The sequence below is a fragment of the Microtus pennsylvanicus genome, chromosome 14 (genome assembly GCF_037038515.1).
Source record: "Microtus pennsylvanicus isolate mMicPen1 chromosome 14, mMicPen1.hap1, whole genome shotgun sequence".
NCBI lineage: Eukaryota > Metazoa > Chordata > Mammalia > Rodentia > Cricetidae > Microtus > Microtus pennsylvanicus.
This window is the reverse complement of record NC_134592.1, coordinates 5,440,340-5,458,198: the sequence shown is the minus strand read 5'-3', so window position 1 is coordinate 5,458,198 and position 17,859 is coordinate 5,440,340. Positions and strand designations below refer to the sequence as shown.

General features: G+C 45.8%; 1 protein-coding gene across 3 annotated transcripts in view; it reads right to left on the bottom strand.

Moving 5' to 3' along the window:
- Brf1 (BRF1 general transcription factor IIIB subunit) overlaps positions 1-9,254 on the bottom strand; it is a 57,288-nt gene extending 48,034 nt beyond the window's left edge. Inside the window, exons 1-2 of one of the 3 annotated variants that reach the window (XM_075947462.1) lie at positions 8,733-9,254; positions 2,325-2,475 (exon numbers count right to left, since the gene is read on the bottom strand). In XM_075947462.1, the coding sequence (XP_075803577.1) occupies positions 2,325-2,475; positions 8,733-8,916 (335 nt within the window). In that variant the 5' untranslated portion in view covers positions 8,917-9,254. The remainder of the gene's footprint in view (positions 1-2,324; positions 2,476-8,732) is intronic. The other 2 variants (XM_075947459.1, XM_075947458.1) reach the window with 2 other exon arrangements.
- Positions 9,255-17,859: the final 8,605 nt, after the last annotated feature.

The window sequence follows — 17,859 nt, the reverse complement described above, 5'->3', positions numbered from 1 at the left end:
AGATGGCTCAGCTGTTAAAAGTGGCTAATGCGGGCTGGAGAGATGGCTCAGAGGTTAGGAGCACTGCCTGTTCTTCCAAAGGTCCTGAGTTCAATTCCCAGCAACCACATGGTGACTCACAACCATCTGTAATGAGATCTGGTGCAGAATACAGTATATATAATAAGTAAATAAATCTTAAAAAAAAGTGGTTAATGCTTTTGCAGAGTTCCTAGTATCTACATGGTGGCTCACAAACATCTTTAACTCCAGTTCCAGATCTGAAACCCTCTTCTGGCCTTCCAGAGCACCAGACACATGCATGGTGCACAAACATGCATGCAGATAAAACACCCATAAACATTTTAAAATCAATTTTCTTGGTGTTGGAGAGATGACTCAGTGGTTAAGAGCACTGGCTGCTTTTCCAGAGAACCAGGGTTCAATTCCCAGCACCCACATGGCAGCTCACAACTGTCTGTAAATCCAGTTTCAGCGCATCTGAAACCTTCACACCAATACACCAATGCACATAAAATAAAGTTAAATAAATTATAAAATATAAATAGATAAAATAAATCTTTTATTTTATACCATCAGATAATGAGATAAGGAAAAGTAGTGAAAAGACAGCTCATGGAACACGAGAAATTTTTCTGTAACATATATATGGTAAGAGTCATAGGAAGCACGAGCAAGGAACTCAGGACTGCGAGGGGTGCACCCACACACTGAGACAATGGGGATGTTCTATCGGGAACTCACCAAGGCCAGCTGGCCTGGGTCTGAAAAAGCCTGGGATAAAACTGGACTCGCTGAACATAGCGGACAATGAGGACTACTGAGAACTCAAGAACAATGGCAGTGGGTTTTTGATCCTACTGCACGTACTGGCTTTGTGGGAGCCTAGGCAGTTTGGATGCTCACCTTACTAGACCTGGATAGAGGTGGGTGGTCCTTGGACTTCTCACAGGGCAGGGAACCCTGATTGCTCTTTGGGCTGACGAGGGAGGGGGACTTGACTGGGGGAGGGGGAGGGAAATGGGAGACGGTGGCGGGGAAGAGACAGAAATCTTTAATAAATAAATAAATTAATTAATTAATTTAAAAAAAGAGTCACAGGAAGATGATAAGATGGCTCAGTGGGTAAAGGTACTTGCTGCCAAAATGGATGATCTGAGTTCAATCCCCAGAATTTACATGGTGGAAGAAAGAGAACCATTTCCTGCAAGTTGTCCATAAATATGCTATGGTAAGCGCGCGCGCGCGCGCGCACACACACACACACACACACAAATAAATAAATAAATAGTACGTGTGTGTGTGTGTGTGTGTGTGTGTGTGTGTGTGTACGCGCGTGTGCATGTGCACACACCGGGTAGTGGTTGCACATACTTTTAATCCCAGAACTCAGAAGGCAGAGACAGGTTGATCTCTTTGTGTTTGAGGCCAGCCTGGTCTACAGAGCAAGTTCCAGGGGGCTCCAAAGCTACAAAGGAACCCTGTCTCAAAAAACAAAACAAAAATAATAAAAAAAAAATTGTGAAAGTGTATGTATTTATTTTTTTATAGATTTGTAGCTAAAACCACGTTTATTGGTGCATGTCCTTAATCCCAGAATTTGGGAGGCAGAGATAGGCAAATCTCTGTGAGTTCAAGGCCAGCCTCGTCTAAGGTCTAAGGTAAGGACAGGTATGGCTACATAGAGACCCAGTATCAAAAAAACAAAACAATAAACACTATAGCTAAAATATATAAAGAACTTTTTAAATTCAATAAAGGCAAACAACCTAATTAAAAACAAGTAAAAGATCAGAATGGACATTTCTCTTCTTAGTTGTGAACTGATGCTTTTTTGTTGTTGTTGTTTGCTTTTTCTAGACAGGGTTTGTCTATAGCTTTGGAGCCTGTCCTGGAACTAGCTCTTGTAGACCAGGCTGGTCTCGAACTCACAGAGATCTGCCTGCCTCTGCCTCCCAAGTGCTAGGATTAGAGGCGTGCGCCACCACTGCCTGCTCAGCTTATGAATTATTGATGCTTTTATAAAACAATGAATTGTCACTTCTGCCAGTGATATGGCTATAAATTTGCTGGTTCTATGTCTATCTTCTGGAAACCAGGAACAAACAACTATAGGCCGGCACCATCTGGGGGCCCTTCATTAGGGAAGACTAGTAAGTTCTGCAAAATGTTTCCAAGAGGGAGCGGGAGCACACTTACCAGAGTGCTACAGGACCTGGCCTATGAGAGTAGCAAAAAGTAGCACACAACAGGGTAAGATGTGGGGTAGGGCAGAGTGGGTGCTCCAAAACAGAAGCAACAACTGAGGACTCATCTGCTTTTACCTCACCCTAGTACCCTGTTCCACCTCCCCCCCGTCCCACCCATGGCCAGCAATGTTGAAGTGGGCAATACCATTCTGTAGGGTCTGTGCTCTTGACTCCTTTCCCAAGTTCACATGGAAGCCACCACCTAGGCTTGGGGTTTTGCCAGCACCTGAAAACATAAAAAACAGAGGTTAGCCAGAGCCTAGGAAAGAAGCCTCGATGCCCCTTTCACTGACTGTGAACAAAGGAGAACCTAGCATTCTAACAGGAAGAGCAGCAGGCTAAGTAGAAGACTTTGTTCTGCTTGGCAAACAGATGTTGGCCTTGACCAGAGGCATCCCAAACCTTTACATGAGAAAAAAATAGGAACTGATGAAATGACTGAGTAGCTAAGAGCTCTTATCTCCACATTTGATAACTGGAGCCCACAGAAGAAGGAAAGAACTGATTCTACAAGTTGACTTCTCCACACATGCACATGACACCTCCCATAAATAAATGTAATTTCTTTTTTCTTTTTCTTTTTTTTTTTTTTTGGTTTTTTGAGACAGGGTTTCTCTGTGGCTTTGGAGACTGTCCTGGAACTAGCTCTTGTAGACCAGGGTGGCCTCGAACTCACAGAGATCCGCCTGCCTCTGCCTCCCGAGTGTTGGGATTAAAGGCATGTACCACCACTGCCCAGCAAATAAATGTAATTTTAAAAAATATCAAGAAAACACATGGGGCTGGAGAGATGGCTCAGAGGTTAAGAGCACTGCCTGCTCTTCCAAAGGTCCTGAGTTCAATTCCCAGCAACCACATGGTGGTTCACAACCATCTGTAATGGGGTCTGGTGCCCTCTTCTGGCCTTCAGGCATACACGCAGACAGAATATTATATACATAATAAATAAATAAATAAATAAATAAATATTTTTTTTAAAAAAGAAAACACATTCTGTTGCTCTAATTAAAGTAGATATGTACTTTTAATACAAGTCAATCATGGGATCTGGAGAGATGGCTCAGCAGTTAAGATCAAGTACTGCTATAAAAGAGGATTAAGATAGGTTCCCAGTCAAGTAGTTCTCAACCACCTATATATGACTCCAGTTTCAGGGAAAGCCAACAGCCCTGGCCACTGTGGGCACCTGCACTAATGTGTACATACCCACACACAAATGCACACATAATTTAGAATAAATAAATAAAATAAGATCCTAAAAACCAAAACTTAAATTACATTTAAAAAGAATAGTGGGGCTGGAGAGATGGCTCAGTGGTTAAGAGCACTGGCTGCTCTTCCAGAGGTCCTGAGTTCAATTCCCAGCAACCACATAGTAGCTCACAACCATCTGTACTGAGATCTGGCGCCCTCCTCTGGAGACAGAATGTTGTATTCATAATAAATAAATAAACAAACCTGTTTTAAAAAAAAAGAATAGTGGCTCTAGGCAGTGGTGGTGCACACCTTTAATCCCAGCACTCAGGAGACAGAGGCAGGTGGATCTCTGCGAGTTTGAGGCCAGCCTGGTCTGCAAGAGCTAGTTCCAGGACAGGCTCCAAAGCTACAGAGAAACCCTGTCTCGAACCCCACCCCCCCAAAAAAAGTACATGGATCAGGAGCTGCAGGCCAATGTGAGATACACAGCAAGACCTTACCTCATTCCCTTTATTCCCCCATCCCCATTCCACTTGAGATGAATGCTTACTGCAATCATTGCACTTCTTCACTCCAGCTCCACAGAGCACACTGCAAAGTCACTAATCACTGCCACTTCCACAGGCACAGTCCACCTCCCACACTGGGACCCCCACACTTCTGCCTGGGCTGTTCTACTTTTAGTGACTCTAGGAGTCACCTTCTGATTCTTGTTCCTGCCACCCCTCCACATGTGTGCAACAAGAGGAAATGTGGTATGAAAAGCACTTACTCAGCAAATGTCACATTAGGTTAAGGTGCTGGCTGACTCAGGCTTCCTCAAGTATGAAAGAAGAAAGGCCAAATATGACCTCTTGATGGAACTGCCAACTACAAATTTGCCTAGATCTTCAAATTTCAGATGTGCTCTACTTCTAAAAACATTGGGTGTTTTGCTTTTCTTTCCTTTCTTCCAGACAAAGTTTCACTATAGAGCAAAGGCTGATCTAGAACCTAGCCTCGTAAGCACTCAGACTATAGATGTGCACTACTATGCCCAGCGGACATTTGGTACTTTCCACAAGTTTCTGTAACAAAAAATACAGGCTGAAAGTACAGCATAGATGGGCTTGGCAGAGTCTGCCCCCTCGTGGACAATGAAGAAGAAATATACAATCACAGGTCTCTTGCGGATGAGCCTCTGCTTAGCAAAGAACAGAGAGGGTTGAACCCAAGACAACATGGGTATAAACAGACTGGAGGTACTTTGGAACAGACAATGTCACCCTCATATGCTGGATTAGACCTAGGTTTCCAGAATAGAAAGTCTTTACAACTGTGCTGATTTGATATAGAAGGCTAGATAGAAACTTTGAGACCAGCCTGGGCTACAGAGCAAGACCCCCCCCCTTAAAAAAAAGCCACCACTCCTATAATCCCAGCACTCAGGAGGCAGAGGCAGGCAGATCAATAGATCTGTCATTCTGATCCATAGAGCAAGTTCCAGGAAAGCTACACAGAAAAACCCTGTCTTGAAAAACAAAACAAAACTAAGAAAAGGTTCTCTGCAGGTGAGACGGCTCAGCAGCTAAAGGAGCCTGCTGTCCAAGTTAAGATAGCTAAGAACCTAGATGGTGGAGAGAACCAACTTCCGTAAGTCAGTCTTTGAATTCTACACACACACGCAGAGTGGCAAGCACATATACACATAAATAAATGTAATAAAAATGTTAAGTTCTGATTAGTGGGCTGGGAGTACCTGCTCGCACATAAGGCCCTGGGTTCTACCCCAAACAGCATAAGCAAGTCTGATTATTGGAACCTTGGGGAGTACATTCAGCCTACTAACAAGGTTCACTGCTCCCAGGACAGGAGAGGATGAACCCTGAGGAGGCAAGAGCCACAGGTGGCTTGGTGCAGGAGCTCTCTCTGCAACGAGCATTCTGAGAATAGTCCCAAGTGTTGGGAAGGATATGAAGCACAAGGGTCACCATTCACTACAAAGGAGCCTCAGAGGATATGGTACATGCTGGGAAGTGTGTATTATGGGAAACCCTGCTTTGCCCTATCATCCTTACTCATTAAAGGTAAGCCCAGACTCTCATGGTATGGCTCAAATTCCAACTTCTCCAGCTACCCACTGCCTTGTATTTGGGATGTGAACCTGAAGTCATGATGCCCAGTACTTCCCTTGGCACAGGCTTCTTGAAAAAGTCTCTGAAATCTAATCACGAGTATAGGGTGGTAAGTTTCCATAACCAGGAACCTCCTGTTGCGGGACCCTCATCACTCACTTTAGTGTATTAAGCACATATTCTAGAGTAAACTGTGAAGTGTGCAGCTTAACTTACTGTAGGCAAAGATATCTAGAAAAGAGACAGATGTTTTAGAACCTACAAGACAGCCACCAATGAAGAAACAGCTTTACACTGAAGCTAGAGGAAGACCAAGATGAGCAAGGAGCACCAGGGACCTATGAGGGCAGGAAATGGGACAAGTCTGTTTCCTGCCTGTGTTATCATGCTGATTTTGGGAGTGGAGTATACAGGTAGTCATGTGAAAGATGGCTGTTCAAAGCAGCTGACACCTCCCTCTTGTATAACTTGCACCTTCTACTAAGGTTAAGAATTCATGACTCCAGCCGGTGGTGGTGGTACACATCTTTAATCCCAGCACTCGAGAGGCAGAGGCAGGCAGATCTCTGTGAGTTTGAGGCCAGCCTGGTCTACAAGAGCTAGTTCCAGGACAGGCTCCAAAGCTACAGAGAAACCCTGTCTTGGAAAAAAAAAATTCATGACCCCACAGTGCATTCCCCAGGGCATCCACGGCTTGTTGCTGGAGTGCTTCTCCCTGGAGATGCCACCTAAGAGCCCAACTGAGTTTCACTTAAGACTTTGGAGCATGATCTCCAGGATGCATGGTAAGACCTCACTCTACCCTGGCTCCACACTATTTTTCCTAATGTTATGAGGGCACAGTTAGCATAACACATTGTTACCAAGCCATGGGTGCACCTAGGAAAATGCCTTCCCATGGAGAGCCCTAGACATCTGTTCCCACAGTGATCTGTTATTACTGTTGTTAACACTCCAATAGGCATTAACATTTTGGCAGCTATTTAGGAGTGTAAACAATGCAGTAGAACCACTGTCACAGCAGTCCTGAAGACACCTTTGGGAAGTCACCTACAAAGAATAAGAACCTGTGTAGCAGGTGAAATATACCACAGGGAAAGGCAGAAAGGAAAGTTCAAAACCAAGTCAACGCTTTTTGGAAATAACAACAAAACTGATAAACCAGCAAGAAAAACAAAGGGAAACACAGACACAACACTAACATCCAAGGAAAAGAGACATCTTACAGGCATGTAGGAGATGGGCTCATGGGCTGGGGATAAAGCTCAGTGGTAGACCACTTGTTACACAGTGAAACTAGGAAAGAAAAAAGCAAGAGTCCATTGGACATAGTCCCTTCCAGAAAGAAACAGGACATTGCTCACTTGTTTCAGGAGTGTATTACTTGGACACCCAAGGCATTAAACTACAGACCAATATCCCAAGTAAACAGAGACTTAAATCCACAAGCATGTCGAAAGGATAATACCCCAAGTGAACTTACTTCTGGAACTCACAGCAGACTCAAGAATCTGCCACAGGAGTTGGGAAGATTGCTCAGTGGATTAACTGCTTGTTGTGCAAGCATGACTAAAATGCAGACCCCAGAACTCACATAGAAGTTGGTCTGGTATGGCAGCCACCTATCACCTAGACTTGGGAAGCTGAGAGGGAATGAATCCTAGGGCAAACTGGCTACAGTAACCAGTTCAGCAAAAGACCTTGCCTTAATAAAGTGTACACTTATCAAGGAAGGTACCTGATGCCAACTTTGGGTCTCCTCACTCAAGCACCCACACATGCATGCACGCCTGTACATACATATATGTTCACACACACACAGGATCAGCCATACGGGGCCTGATGGTGCACGCTTGTAATCCCAGCACTTGAGAGGCTGAGGCAGAGAGAATACTGAAAGTCTGGGCCAGTCAGTCTACATAGTCTACCTTGTCTCAAAACACAAAAAGAAGTGAGGTCTGGTAGTACAGGCTCATAATTCCAACTACTTAGGAGGCTGAAGCAGGAGAACTGCAAGCTCAATGCCTGCATGCACTACTGATTAAGTTCAATGGCAGAGCACATTGAACTTGATTAACATGAGCAAAACTGGGTTCTAGTCCCTGAACCAAACACACACACACACACACACACACACACACAATTACTCTACAACAGAAGGGAACAGAAGGGAAAGTGACTACAAATCTACTATTCTAAAAGGAAGACAAAAGCTGGATGGCTCACAATATCTGATCTCAAGACATTAAAATGTAAACAAAATGTAAGGATGGATGCAAAACAGAACCCAGAATCAGACCCACATGACTGCATGGAGTGCTCTGCTGAAGGTACAATGGTAATTCCATGTAAAGAAAAAAAAACCTTTCAGCAAACTGTGTGGAAAACGACCTCCACATTCAAGCAAGAAAGGAACATCATCATTTTCCACAAGGCACAACTCAAAATGTGGCCCAGGCTTCCACTGGCATAGGATTGGGGAGTGCTTAGTATGCCAGTGGCCCTGGATTAGATCCCCAGTATACAGAAAATAAAAACAAAACTACATTACAATGTAAACAATAACTTTTAGAATACAAATGTAGTGACTCAAACAAAGACATTTTAGATTCATGGCAAAAGAACAATCAAAGAAAACGACCAATTGGAGTGTTTCAAAATGTAAAACCTTTGGTCAAGATGAGTAACTTCTGCTCGGTGAATCATATATACAAAGAAGGACTTAGAAGTAAAATTCACCACAGACTCTCCTCACTCAACGGTTAGGAAACAACCCTACAATAATAAGGACTAGGCAAAGAATTGAGGTAGGGCATATCTTCTTCTAAGCCCTTAGGGCAATGCACACCTGTCAGAGTGGCCAACCGGGAAAACGGAACGTGCATCAGATGCGAGCCTGAAAACCGAGCCTACCAGATTCCGGGACCCTGCCTGACGGCCTCGGTTGAACCAGACCGCGACGCTTGGACCGGGAGGTTCACGGAACTCACGTCAGTGTACGGGATACAGCGGGAGATTGCCTGCAAGTTGCTGGCTGGACCCTGCCTCAGTTTCCCTGCCTGACTGCTCTTGGCAGGACGATCTGCTTCAGTTTCTCCGCTTGCCTCGACTTCTCACTCATTTGGCACAGTCAGCCCTGCCCGCTCCCGTTTCCCCGCGCAGCAGGACCTACCGTCCAGCGACACGAACTGGCCGACCGCCGACGAGCCGCCGCCACTGTTCTCCACGAACTGCACCTCGGACACGATGATGTTGTCCTCGAGCACCGAGCCGCAGCCCGTGCACACTGCATCGCCGCGTGCCGCGTCAAACTCGATATCCGTGCCGCCGCACCCGCGGCATACGCGGCCCGTCATGGTGGAGCCGCGGGGCCCTCCCGGCCCCCCGCAGCTCCGCTGCCCGCTCTCCGCCCGCGGCCCTTAGACCGCAAGCCCCGTCTCACCGCCTCCGTCTGAGCCGCACTCTCGCGAGGTCGCCGGCGCCACGCCCGCCGATTCGTCGTGGCAGATTCGCCACGCGCGTCTCAGCCTCGCCGCCTCCAACGGCTGAGCCGCGAGACCAAGAAAGGAACTCGGAACGCGTCGGGACAGTGGGACCGAACCGCCAACCTCACGGTCCGCCTGGAGGGAACATCCAAGTCGGGAGCCCTTACAGGCCTGGCGGACCACCAGCCGGCAGAGGGGACTTGCGGTTCGGCTAGGAGGGCGGGACTGAATCGGTTAGCGCCGCCCAGGACCAGACAAGGGCCGTGGGAGGAGCCTAAGAAGAGTCAGAACTGTGGGAGGAGCCTGTAGCAGGGGCGGGGCTTAGCGTGACGGGGCCCGGATAGCACTGTGGGCGGGGCCTGGGAAGAGCCCCAAGAGGTATGGGAGGAGCTTGAAGGCGGGACCGCCGTCAAGAGGGCCGTGGGCGGGGCCTAAGGGGAGCGAACCGTCTGAAAACAGGGATTCTGGAAACAAAGTAGTGGGAAGGGCTTGTGGGCAGTGCTTGAGAGCTTCCAAGGCCTGGCCCAGGGTCGTGGTGGGGCTGCTTTGGTAGGGACAATGGACTGTGGGAGGGGCCTGGAGGATCGACGTCGTGGGAGGAGCCTGGGGCGTAAGCACGCCCTAAGGCTGGACCAAGAACTGCGGGCGGGGCCGAGTTATGAGAGGTCCCAGGGAGTGTTCTCTCTGACTCCGCTGCACCCTGGTAAGGTGGACGCTTGGTCCCCTCAACGCTAAGTTATCTCTAGCACTCCCTGTTCCTGACAACGATAGCTTTGGGTAGGGTGGTGAGCTCTGCCAGAGTGGAACTTATGCACAGCCCTCCGGATCTGCAGGTGCGGCTCACTATCTCGGCCATACCCAGCAATCCTTGGGAGTTTAGCAAATCTTGTGCCAAACTTGCCAAAATCTTCTGCCACAGTCAGGAAACTCCAAAGTTAGGCTGCCGAACATCACAGGACTCATATTAAATTAGAAAGCGCCCTTTCTGGGTTAAGAGAAAGCATGCAAACACGCAAACTTCTTACCAGCTTGCAAAACCAGTATAATCCCAAATGAAATAGCAACAGGAATTTTTGGGGTTTTTTTGTTGTTGTTGTTTTATTTTTCGCAACAGGGTTTCTCTGTGTAACGGCCCAGGCTGTCATGGTACTCGCCACCATGGCCCAGCTTCAACAGGATTTTTTAAAGAACTTGAAAGAGAATCTCCTTGAAACCGCAAAGAAAGGGTTAGCTAAGCAAGAAAAGGCGCTTGGAAACAAGTCTGTCTGACTGTATGAGTTCCATCCCAGGAACTCAGGTAAAGATGGACGGAGATAACTGACTTCGCAAAGTTGTTCTTTGACCCCCCCACACACACACGTGTGTACCCTCTCAAACACCATACACACAATAATAAATTTTAAAGTCAAAATGGCAAACGAAGGGTTTGAAGGGTCTGGAGTGCTACATAATCGCCCCCAAGGGATCCCAACCAGCAGAGGGATTCTCAATCAGCTTGACACTGAAGGCTTCAGAAGGTCCAGGACAGCCAGTAGAGAGACCCTGTCTACAGAAAAGGAAGGAAGGAAGGAAGGAAGGAAGGAAGGAAGGAAGGAAGGAAGGGGAAAATGCAGTATTCCAGAAGACCCAAGAGAGATACCCTCCTAAAAATGGCCTGGATGCTTTTACTTCAGAGTTACCCCCACACCTCTGCTTGCTCCGGGATACAACCTACTCCGTCTGGCCTATGGAAATCTGAAAGTCCCCAATTCCTGTTAAATCCCCGTGCTCAATGTAAAAGTGTTAAGTAAAAATACTGGCTCAGAACTGCAATCCCAGTCATTGAGAAGGTGGGGTTGGAGGACCATGGGTTTAATGTCAGCCTCAGTTACATACAGAGTTTGAGACCTAAGGTACTTGAGACCCTGTTAAAAATTGTTGCTTTCAGATTGCCAGGATCATTGTTAACTATAAAACTTTAGAAAAATAAAATCACCCTGCAGAAAAGAAGCTATACTTTCACCTATTCTGGTGACAGGGATTCAATACTGTGTGTTGTCAGTAGTATTACGTCTTTTGTTAATGTCATTGACTGTTCTCTGTATGGTAGTAGGACCTTGGTATTTTCCCATATTTCATCTATGTACTTGATTATAGCATCAGTATATCTATTGCAAGAAACACTGAGGAGCATTAAAATTTAGACTCAAAGGACTCTCCGATTCCCCCCGACCCCGAGTCATAAGCCTAGGTTAACTGTGGTCAGTAGGTTGACAGGCATGGTGTTATTTCACATCTTTAATCCGAGCTTGCTGGAGGCAGAGGCAGGTAGATCTCTGTGAGTTCAAGGCCAGCCTGGTCTACAGAGTGAGTTACAGGACAGCCAGGACTAAACAGAAACCCTGTCTCAAAAAAACCAAAAGAAAAAAAAAGACATGAAATAAGATGATTCCTCTTTGTCACACTGCTCATGAGCTTTAATCCCTGATGTTTCACACTATCACGTATTATGACTGTCCCTGCAGAGCAACACTGAGCACTCCCCTTTGCTGGACACCTCATGCCCAGGGTGGGTAAATGTCATAGCCAACCTGACATTTCTCCGTTAACAGACGTTCCTTCCCACCAGCTCTCCCTCTGCAATACCACACAACACGTGCCCAGGCAGACTCCCAAGACCGCTGCCAACCAGAAGAGGGCAGCTCTAGATTCCATCTTCAGGTGCAAGGTGAGGGAGCCCACACTCCTGAGCAGAATAGGCCAGAAGGGGGTGCCTGCCTCTCAGTGAATTGAGATCCAGCAGGATAGCCTTTAGTCAGCATTCACCTGTATCAAGCAGGCAATCAAAATGTGCATCTCCCTTTACAAAGAAAACAAAAACCTATTTTAGTCTTTGTGAATATTTTAACACTTTTTTTTTACATTGGTCTATGGACTTGTATGGTTTCCCATGGCTATAAGGATATTACCTACCAAATAAATATCTATCCCTATAAGAGATGGTCCTTAGCTTGTAAAGGGGGAAGTGCTGAGGTTGCCCTTTACTTATTTTTCCACAAGTCATGCAACTCTAGCCAAAAGGCGCCTGTTGCCTGGGTCAGTCAGCCACAGTCTGTCTTGATTTATCTAACACCAAACATATTTTTATTTTTCTGAGATAGGGTCTCATGATGTAATCCTGGTTAGCTTGGAGCTTTCTATATAGACAGGCTGGTCTCGAAATCACAGGGATCTGACCTCTGCTGCCTCTGCAGTGATGGGATTAAAGGTGTGCACCACCAAAATCCACAACTGGTTTGACACAGAACATTTTTATTTCCCTTCTCAATATATTTACTGTAGAAAAAAAAACCCATGAAAGACAGATAAACAGAAAGGAAAACATAGGAATCGACTGAATTCCCAGCACACAGAGGTAATCTCATAGTGCTCAGCAATTTATGGGATTTTTTTTTTTTTGAGACAGGGTTTTTCTGTGGCTTTGGAGCCTGTCCTGTGTCCTGGAACTAGCTCTTGTAGACCAGGCTGACCTCAAACTCACAGAGATCCACCTGCTTCTGCCTCCTGAGTGCTGGGAGCCACCACCGCCTGGCTATTTTTTTTTTGTAGCTTAAATTACTGTGCACCAGCCGGGCGGTGGTGGCGCACGCCTTTAATCCCAGCACTCGGGAGGCAGAGGCAGGTGGATCTCTGTGAGTTCGAGGCCAGCCTGGTCTACAAGAGCTAGTTCTGGGACAGGCACCAAAGCTACAGAGAAACCCTGCCTCGAAAAACCAAATAAAAAAAAATTACTGTGCACCAATATTTTTGAAAGATGTCTTTGACATGCATAATCATGTATTGATATTGTCATGTACACATGACAGTTTTTGCACTTTTTTGCCAAGTAGGATCAAACTTTCTATTTTCAGTTGTTTTTGTTGTTCTCACTATACAACAACCATGCGCTGCTCAGTCAGTAGGTTCGTTCAATGTCTTTTTTCAGACCTTGAAGTTTTAGTTACTGACATTCTGTCAGACACATTGGAATATGCCTTTTTCTTCCAAGTGACAGCAGTACTGCTGCTGGCCTCTCTGTTTCACACCTCTCATCTCAGTTCATGATGAAGGGAACTGGGAATGTTATGGTTAGCTTTACTGTCAACTTCCACCGATTAGGAGCCCCACCTGAAGAACTGTTCCTTTCATTTCACTGTGGGCCTTCGATACCTAGGGCAAACTGCATTTGCCTCTCTCTTCACGTGTGGTGTTCAGAAACTTATCTATTGTTTACCAACAAACTCCCACAAAACAAGGCGACACACTAGGCCATGGTGGCCATGCCTTTAATCCTAGTACTTGGGAGGCAGAGGCAGGCAGATCTCAATGAGTTCAAGGCCAGCTTGGTGTACAGAGTTCCAGGATAGCCAGTGCTATACCAAAAAAAATTTTTGAAAAACCAAAATCAAAGGGCCTGGAAAGATGGCTCAGAGGTTAAGAGCATTGCCTGCTCTTCCAGAGGTCCTGAGTTCAATTCTCAGCAACCACATGGTGGCTTACAACCATCTGTAATGAGAACTGGTGCCCTCTTATGGTGTATAGGCACACATGCAGGCAGAACACTGTATACATAATATTTTTTTAAAAAGAAAAACCAAAATCAAAACCAACAAAAAAGAAGGCAACACGTCATAAAGATCATGTGATCTAAATGCAGGAATTCCCAAAAGCCCACATACAAACACTAGAACCATCATGCTCAAGATGAACTTGGGTCTGGCAGAGAGCTCAGACATAAATGCAGTTTGTAAAGACATGAGCTGGTAAGCAGAACTAGCAGAATGCAGAACCAGGCTTTCCAAAAAAAGAAAGAAAAGAAAAAAAATGAAGGAAGTAGCAAGCAGCTATAAACTGGGAGGGAGAACCTGTCGGTCCCATACTGTGAAATAACTGTCTTCTGCTGGCGTTTTATTTTTCTGGGTTTTTTTTTCTTTTTCTTTCTTTCTTTTTTTTTTTCTAGACAGGGTTTCTCTGTGTAGCTCTGCTGTCCTGGAACTTGCTCTGCAGATTGGGCTGACCTCTATTGCCTGACTCTGCCTCCTGAGTGCTGGGATTAGAGGCACACGCCACCCTTGCTGGGGCACTGTGGGCTACCCCTGCTGGGGCACTGTGGGCTTTTTCCTTTTGAGCTGTCTGACTTGGGTCTTTCAGCCATCCAATGGTGGCCAGGCTGGGAACATTTGTGCTCTTGGACTGCATCTACTTTGGGCTAATGTGGCTTTAGAGCTGCTATGGCAGAGGGAGGCCTGAGGTAAATCTTCAGGGACACTAGACCTTCTAGAGCCTAGCTAATACTGCCCTTCCCTATGGAATTCCACACCGTCCTCAGCCCTCAATCCAAACTCATCCATGACCTCCCGCTCTTCTGCTTCTGGCTGGTTCCCACCACCCAGACCCGAAATAATCACACAGAAACTATATTAATTGCAACACTGCTTGGTCAATGACTCTAGCGTATTCCTAGCTAGCGCTTACATCTTAAATTAACCAGTTTCTATTATTTTGTATGTTACCAAGAGGCTCGTGCTTTACAGGTAAGATTTCCAGGTGTTTGTCTCCTTCAGAGGCTACATGGCATCTCCTTGACTCCACCTACTCTCTCTACATCTCTGTTTGAATTTCCCACCTGGTTTTACTCTGTTAAGCCATTGGCCGAAAGCAGCTTCCTTATTAGCCAATGACAATAAAACATATTCACAGCATACAGAGGGGAATCCCACATCAGCACAGTATCTGAGACCATAACCTTTTCATATGCAGACTGTGTCCTAGCTCAGGAAGAATGTCCACCCCTCCAGGGCAAGCAGTCCATTCTTGCATCTCTAAGACTTGACACCAACTTGGTAATAACTTATTGAATGAGTTGTTGAGAGCATTTCTTTTTTTTTCTGTTTTGGTTTTTCCAGATGGGGTTTCTCTGTAGCTTTGGTGTCTGTTCTGGAACTAGCTTTTTTAGACCAGTCTGGCCTTGAACTCACAGAGTTCTGCTTGTCTTTGCCTCCTGAGTGCTGGGATTAAAGGTGTGTACCACCACTGCCTGGCAATGAGAGCATTTCTGAGCTTTCCAACTCTGTGGCCCTGTGAGGTAGCTCCCGGTAGCAGTTCCGACTGCTGTCAGCATTAGTGGTTTATGTTCTGCTCCATGCCAACCCCCTAGCAGGGCATCGACATAGAAGACCCACAGGCCATATTAATGTATAAAGCTCAGGCTCTTGCCTAACTAGGTAAGACATAAGATAAATCAGAAAATGGAGTTACAGCAGGGGCTTGTAAACTTTGAACTTTTTGGTGGTTTCCCAAGGACACTTCTCCAACTACAAACAGTTCTTGTTCCAAATGTTATTTGGTAGGAGAATAGGGACTAAATAGCTACATCAAGATTAACAGATTGGCTAGGCATGGAGGCACAGGCCTTTAATCCCAGCACTGAGGAGGCAGGTGCAGACAGATCTCTGTGACTTAGTTCAAGGTCAACCCATTCTACGTAGAGTTCAGACCAGCCAAGGCTACATAGAGAAACCCTGTCTCAAAAACAAACACTAATAACAACAAAAACACGAAAGAAGTCACAGAGGAAGACTAGGAACCTTTCTTTACCTGGCATCATGTAAGGAATAAAGTATGTTGGAGACAAATTCGGGAAATACAACGAGCAAAAGAGGTGTGTGCTATAAAAGGCCATACAGTGAGTGCCCAGGTTTTTGCTCATTAGCTCATTTCCATTGGACGTTCCTTTTCTTCTTTTGAGATTAATTTTATTTTGTGTGGGTGTGCAGAGGCAAGTAGACTGTGTTGGATCTCCATGAAGCTGGACATGGATGTTGGGAACTGAACTCCTGTTCTCTGCAAGAACAGCAAATGCTCTTCTAGCTGAGCCCATCCTTCAGCCTCCATTGTTCCTTTTTGAGTAAGCTATTTCTATTCCATGACTAACTTAGAAAGCATGTTTTCTCACCTTTTCCTGGTGGCTGTCAGGATTTTTACCTAACCCGTACCGTGTTTTCTTTTAAATGCTAATAAAATTGTTTGAGTCTCCTTTTGAAGTCTTCTATTAATAAGACTAGGAATACTACAGGAGAATCTGTTTCCTCGATAACATCTGTGGTTCTGTTCCACTCCTACGGATCATGTCCGCAACATTGCTCGGCTCGGAATGACCCAGTGTCTGGTGCTCTGCCACGAGCCTTCCTGCCCACAGCCTCTCCTAACACCCCACTTGGCTTCTGAAGGCTACCAAGGTTCCCAGACAGAACATTCCTTTCCCCAAAAGCTTCCATGACCCACACTCCACGTGACCAGGGTGTCTTCTGTGTGTGAAGTTTCTGTTCCTGCCTCCTTGATAGTAGCTTGGCCAAGTTTGTAGCCCTGTCCCTGACAAACAAGGTTGACAGGGACTTAACCATGCAGGGATGCAGAATATGAACGAAGCTGTCACAGAAACATGGGCTCCCCAGGCCTTTGGAACACACCCGATGGACTGAAGTGTTGTTTGTTGTCTTACTCTTTTTGCTCTTTTGGCTTTTTGGGGAGACCCACCACCCAGCTCCCAAATAAATCATACATGGAGTCTTCTTTCTTTTAAATGGTCAGCCTTAGGTTGACTTGTTTCTTGTCAGTTTTTCTTAAATTATCCTTGTCTACCTTTTGCATCCAGGCTTTTATCTTTCTCTATTTCTTTTCTTTTCTTTCTTTCTTTTTTTTTTCGTTTTTTGAGATGGAGTTTCTCTGTAGTTTTGGAGCCTGTTCTGGAACTAGCTCTTGTAAACCAGGCTGGCCTCAAACTCACAGAGATCCACCTGCCTCTGCCTCCTGAGTGCTAGGATTAAAGGTGTGCGCCACCACTGTCCAACTCTTTCTCTATGTAGCTGGGTGGCTGGCCTCTAATGGCCCCCTCCTCCTTTTCTATCCTGCTCCTTCTTCTCCCTTTTTTTCCTTCTATTTATTCTCTCTGCCTGCCAGCCCCTCCCATTCTCTCTCTTGTCTTGCAAGAGACATTCAGCTCTTTATTAGACCATCAGGTGTTTTAAACTGGCAAAGTACCACTACCTCACAGAGTTAAACAGATGCAACAGAAAAGAATGTAAAACATCTTTGCATCATTAAAACAAATGTCCACAGCATAAACAAATGGAACATATCTTAAAATAATCTACAACACTGGAGCCCAAAGTTAACAGTGTAAAGGAGGGTGGACCAGAAGACAGCAGAAGGCTCAGTGCCCACCAGTGCTCACTAAATCCATGGACACAAGTCTAGTGAATGCCTAGTATGGTCAGGGTTCCTGTGGTTCCTGTGCCCTAGACACATCCCAAGGTCCCTAGACTCTGAAGGAACTTCTTTGGGCATGGGCCATGCCATGTCTGCAGTTCCTCACGCTGTATCACATCCTCATGCCAGGTTTTCATCATTTTAACCCACACTAAACAGATCAGTAGATCCCAAGGAATCCATGGTCCAGGGCACCAGTTATGAGGTTGTGAGGTTCAATGTGCAGGCTGAGGGAAACCCAGTGACAATCTGTGTGCCTGTAGGAACCTCTACTTCCTGCCACTACCCAAGGTCCTTTAAAGAACCCAAAAATTTATTTCACTGTTGACAAACAAATGATTTGCTGGCGAGCATGCAATATGTTGTCTGGCCTTAACAGTGGGTTATGTGTGCTCATTTAGGGCTACAGGGCACTGGAGGACACTCTCCTTGGGCTTTCTCCCCATGACCAGCCACCTCAGTTGTCCACAGAAGTTCATCCTGAATTCTGTTCCCATTTTTCAGGATAAATTGTAGGAAAACACTCCA